The sequence below is a fragment of the Papaver somniferum genome, chromosome 3 (assembly GCF_003573695.1).
Source record: "Papaver somniferum cultivar HN1 chromosome 3, ASM357369v1, whole genome shotgun sequence".
Lineage (NCBI taxonomy): Eukaryota > Viridiplantae > Streptophyta > Magnoliopsida > Ranunculales > Papaveraceae > Papaver > Papaver somniferum.
This window is the reverse complement of record NC_039360.1, coordinates 60,394,983-60,400,650: the sequence shown is the minus strand read 5'-3', so window position 1 is coordinate 60,400,650 and position 5,668 is coordinate 60,394,983. Positions and strand designations below refer to the sequence as shown.

General features: G+C 38.6%; 1 protein-coding gene across 3 annotated transcripts; it reads right to left on the bottom strand.

The window, feature by feature from the left end:
- Positions 1 to 226: 226 nt before the first annotated feature.
- LOC113356281 (uncharacterized protein At1g08160-like) lies at positions 227 to 3,792 on the bottom strand. Of its 3 annotated transcripts, none has more exons than XM_026599376.1 (2): positions 2,906 to 3,792; positions 227 to 1,010 (listed from the first exon to the last, which is right to left on the bottom strand). In XM_026599376.1, the coding sequence occupies exons 1-2, from the start codon at positions 3,593 to 3,595 to the stop codon at positions 837 to 839; spliced, it is 864 nt and encodes a 287-aa protein (XP_026455161.1). In that variant the 5' UTR covers positions 3,596 to 3,792; the 3' UTR covers positions 227 to 836. The 3 variants fall into 3 exon arrangements, with proteins under 3 accessions (XP_026455161.1, XP_026455162.1, XP_026455163.1); XM_026599377.1 differs by having other exon boundaries at positions 227 to 694; XM_026599378.1 differs by lacking the exon at positions 227 to 1,010 and adding an exon at positions 1,428 to 1,907.
- Between the last annotated feature and the right edge of the window lie 1,876 nt (positions 3,793 to 5,668).

The window sequence follows — 5,668 nt, the reverse complement described above, 5'->3', positions numbered from 1 at the left end:
TCCACCAGTATGCCCCTAGCACAACATCAGCCACTTGCTAGCTTTTAAGATGCGCTAATTCAATACGGTATAGCAGTATTGAGGGGCAATGGGTGAATCATCAAACTCAACAGAAGGACGAAAAATTTCCACCAAAAACCAGTGGACTCGACATCATAAAAAGATCAGTCTACCTCAAAAAGAGGCTTAAAAAGACTTTCAAAATAGACCACTTGGGACAGCAAAATAAGAATAAACCAGCACTTGGATATACTATATACTAAAGGCAAGGAACAATTCACTAGTTTTGCAATAATAAATAAATAAACAATAATAATAAGATGGGCAAAAAAAAGTTTGCATTTCCCAAATCATGAGAAATACTCCTATTCAACAGAGAGCTTCCTTTCTTTCTTTTTTTCCTCTCTGTCTCTCTTTACTTTCATTTTTATCGACCTTTTGATTCACTTTGCTCACAAAGTGGACAACATAAGGTGGTAGAACAAGGGTTTTCCCCTTTCTTTCTTCTTTTTCTTTTTCTCTCTAAATAAAAGGTTGTTAAAAATTCCAATCCAAAGTTGATGATGCAGCTTAGGAACACATTGAGAATCTTGAGATGCTTTCTTCACTAGACATTCAACCCGTCGACACCACATTGTTTGTATGTCAAAGAATTCTTCCTTGGGCTAATCACTATTGCACAGTCCACTGATACCTATACCATTCATCACACCACAAACAAACAAACACACACAAGATGCTCAAGGTTAGACAAACTTGGCAATTTGCAATTGTAACCAGAGAATGCGGAAAGAAATTTTGGATAGGGATATTTTGTAAGTTTCTCAACACTATCCTCACTGCACTGGGTTGCACCAATACGCCCATTGGGTCGCCGTATCGTGTGTCCGGCCGTATGGACACAGCCACATACGGCAATACTCCAAAAATACGGCAGGATCTATTTGTTGTAAGAAGGTGGTTGCAAGAAGGTGTTGGTAGAGTATCTCCCCATCAAGACGAAGAAATTTCTGCAAATCGAGAAATATGCTTAGAAAGGCTCTTTCCAAATGTTGTACTAAGACAAAAAATTAGGGAAGAGTACGGAAAGTTTTGTGCTAGAATGGGAAGCTTCGGGAGACATGATGTAATGGAAAGTGGATATTCTTTAAATCCACTGGCGTGGTGGGCTGTTAATGGATCAACAACTATCATGTTACAATCATTATCCGCGAAGCTTCTTTCGCAACCATCTTCCTCATCTTGTTGTGAAAGAAATTGGAGTACCTATTCCAATATCCACACATTGCTTCGTAATAGGTTGACATCCGAACGAGCTGAAAGCCTTGTGTATGTGCATTCTAACTTAAGACTTCTAAGCAGACAAGGAGAAGATTACAAGGTTGGACCGACAAGGCATTGGGATGCATTAGGAGAAAACCTTAACATGGAAGGACCTTCTGCACTTGAGGATGCAGTATTATCTTTAGATGAACCTGATTTACAACCTTTTAATTTTGATGAAGAGGATGCAACTGGTGAAGACTAGTACCAGCTGCAATCTCATCATAAGTAATATTTTGTGCTAAATTGTCTACTGACTGTACATGGCCAGTTCAGGTTTTTTTGTATGACTTTTTTGTAAGTACCACTGCCACTGGTATACATGATCACTTCATGCTTTTTTTATAAGCTTTTTGCAAGTATAAGATCAAAACTGAAAATCTAATTGAACTTTTGTTATATATTTTGAATCGACATTGAAATTATGCCCTGTTTATATGTTTACATATCTTTAAAAATTAACGATATTTATGCCTACCGGTGTGGCGCCGTATCATGGTTTTTTAAATTTACCGTATTGGACACACGGAAACACGGGTGTGGCGGACACCCGTGGCGGTATTGGTGCAACCCAGTCACTGCAACTAAGACATTATTTTAAAAAAACAAACAAAACAACTGGTTACTGTCAAGCATCAGGATTGCCCCCCACACAGACAAAAAATATCAAATTGAATATTCACATGTATTGACGAATGTTTTTTCCACAGCATCTTGAAACGAGTCAGGACCTAGTAATCAATTCCTAATTATCACCAAATGCATAAAGGAGAGTACTAGTACCAGATGGCAGATGCAGTGAAAAGAAAAATGATGCAAAACAAAGGCAAAAATGGAATAGGTGACAACATTTCCGGCTATGCGCTTTCAAAAGTCTAGTATCAGATAGTCATAAAATGGCGTATAAATACATGTTTTATACTCTAACCTATACGCGGCAAAGAATCAAACACTTGAATTTCACCCGATATAATCTATTCCTTACTGATTAAGATCATACATTTGCCAACAATGGTTCTAAACGCAACACCTAATGTAGGCAACTTAACTCGTGCACTTATTCTCCTAAAAAAGTTAAAAACTTTTGATTGAAATTGCCCCAATCCTACGCCAACAACAGACCACGTTAGCATTGTTGCCGTAGCATCAGGGAGATACACATAGTGGGCCGGTGGCTCTGCACACAAGACCAGTGTCGTACATTCTACTACTACTACACACCAAAGCAATCCAAAACAGTCCAAAAACAAATCAACAGTTGGCGCATTTTAACAAACACAAAAACAAAAATGGCACAGTTTCGGCACACATTAGCACAAACACAATGACTAGTTTCTCAATTCAATGTCCGTCCACACAGCACAAAAGCAAAGGGGCAACATCGGCGCACATTAGCAAAAACAGAGAAAATGAAAACCCCCCTGATTTAGAAAATGTAGTGGTGGTGGAGGATGGGGTGGTGGTGGAGGTGGGTGCGTAGGTTTACACAGCAAAAAGAAAAGGTAAAGTTGCGGCGCACGTTAGCAATGAACAAAAAAATCAGAGAAATGGGGAAGAAGAAGAAGATGATGAAGGCACATACCTTAACCTTAGGGGAAGTGATACCCAGAAGACGGATCTTAGCACCGACATCACCAGTAATCCTAAGCTCAACACGATCATAAAGAGTGGCATCTTTAACCAAATCAGTAGCTTCAGCTTGGAGCAAATTAACTCTATCAACACTAATAGTAGTCTGAACTTGTCTAACACTATGAGCAGGCTGATCAAATCCAGGAATCGAAGCTCTTCCAAGAGGAACACCTCTATACATAACATCAAACTGAGTCGGACTATATTGAATCCCTACCTTATTAGGATTTACAGCCGTGAAAATCATCTTGATATTGAACGATAATGATGCTGATGGCACTATACTGTTACTTGATATTGCACCACCTGATGTTGCTGCTGCTATACCAACATACTGAACACTAACTTGTTGTAATTCGTATTGAGGTTTTTTGGGTTTTACTGCTAAAACTATGATTAGTATTACAGCAAGTACTAGCAAACCTAGAAATGTTAAGAGAAGAAATAAACAACAACAACAGCCTTTGAATGACGCTCTGGATGATGATGTTGAATGTGTTGGGTAGTTATGAGTTGGGTAATACCTGTTGCTGTGATTTGGGGGATGATGATGATTATTTGCTGTTGCTGTTGCTGTTGATGATGGGGGTAATCTTATTGATGTATGGTGTTGTTCTTCTTCTCCATTCCTTGTTGTCATCTTCTTCTACACTTTGCTTTACTTAATAATTAATACCACAAACTCATTATTTTTCTTTAAGTTCTGAACATCACCAGAGCTTCCAAATCTCTGTTCAACTTCTTTTTTCTAGACCAACATTTTCTGTTTCTCTCTCTTTTTATGGGGGGAGAGAGATGGAGAGATGGGGAGATGGAGAAAGTGGGGAATGTGAATTGGTTTTCTGGGAACTCTTTTTCTATTTGCTGCTTCCACAAATTAAATATTAATTTGGTTAAAAAGTAAAAAAAGAAGGATGTATAATTGTACTTCCAGTTGTATATTGGTTATATTGTAACCTTCTTAGATGCTTCGTTTAAAGGTTATTCTGACTTTTCCTTTCTTTTTTACTACTACTCGACTGCTAATGAAGGGAGGATTTGCCTCAAATTGATGAAGTTTGAGCCAAATCCACTGTGGACTGACCGCCCGGAAAACAATTAAAAGCACAACAACGTAAAAAGCTTGAAAAGATAAAATGTCCACTGTCAAATGCGTTGTAATTTATGTCACGTCATTTGGTGGTGGTTCTCGTATGGAAGTAATTTTTTGACTCACTAGTGGTTAGTGATTAAGATATCCATTTTTAAGTTTTTCTTTCCTTTTACTTTGTTATTGGTGCGTCAAGATAACAATTAAAAGCACAACACTATAAAAAGCTTGAAAAAATAAATTTTCATGCAGTCAAATGGTAGTAGTAGACGTGATGTTTGGCAGGTCTTTATTAAAATAATTTATCGCTTAATAGTGATTAGGATATATGTTATTCTTACGCATTAGTAAAAATAATTTTTTTAATTTTTTTACTTTTTAGTTTGTTATTTTTGTAGCTAAATGAATGATATTTTGCGGGCATAAGCCTATAGCCGTTGTTTTAGTTAAGCCTTTACACTTTATGGCCAGAGTCATTTACCGCCAAATGAATGGACTAAAATACCTCCTTTTTTTTTCTTTTTTTTTTTGGTAACAATAAAGATAAAGACAACAACTAAGAGGGGGAATAGTTTATGTGATAGGTGGGAAAATTACGCTTACCGCGCCAGGGAGTGCATGCCATAACTACCCGATGTGTCATTCTGATGCTAGTATTCAGGCCTTAAAACTCCTCTTCGTGTCAGGCAAATACACCTTCATTTGTCCTTGCATGCATGCTTAGCAGGCATGATGCAGCTTAGCTTAACTTCCACATAGTTCCAACTTGCCCTTGTTCTGCAAAGGGTTTAAAGCCATAGAGGTTAATGTCAGTGCATTATTTCATGCATCACTGGCTTTCCAGTCCATTCTAGGCATGGTACATGCCTTGAACTTTCGGAAGGCCATTGTAAGCCTATTTCCAGCTTCCTTACTTAGCTTAGGAATTGCTGAAAGCATGCACTGATCTTGATCGTACCAAGATTGCATTAATCAGGTCATGTCATACTTTCCTTAGGCTTATGCAAGCTCCGCTAACTTGCATACCGATATTACTTACTTTCCTGGCCATGCCCAATACGTTATTGGTGCATGCCTACGTATTCTTCCATACTTTAAAGGAATCAAGCACTGGTCGTAGTTCATCCTTGAAGGGACATGCAACTTAAGCCAACTCGTGTTGCAAGGTCACGACCAAGCAATAATGGCCTAGTCCGTATAGGTCGTTCCATCAAAATGCATCAAGGTGATGCATATTTAGTACGAGACACGGCATAGTGATGCCTTCACATCATATGCCTCATTGGAAAGGCTACACAGCTATAAATGGGGCCTAAGCATCATTTATGCTCTTCCGGCTAAGCTATGAAGCTTACTTGTGCATAGTCCGCATATGGACCTTCAACCAACTACCCCTCCTTATATATGTCTTAAGGACATTTCTACAACTTAAACTCGGGGACCACTTTGACGTGCTTGCTTCACTATTCATGGTTGTTGCTAAGGCCAAGTCCTATGAAGCGCCATGATGGGTGTATTTCCAACTCTGGCCATAGACCAACTCCAATGACCGGCAATGATGGTTGTATATTGCCTTGGCCAACCTGTTATGACCTGATGTACCATTGTGGTGTGATACTGGTC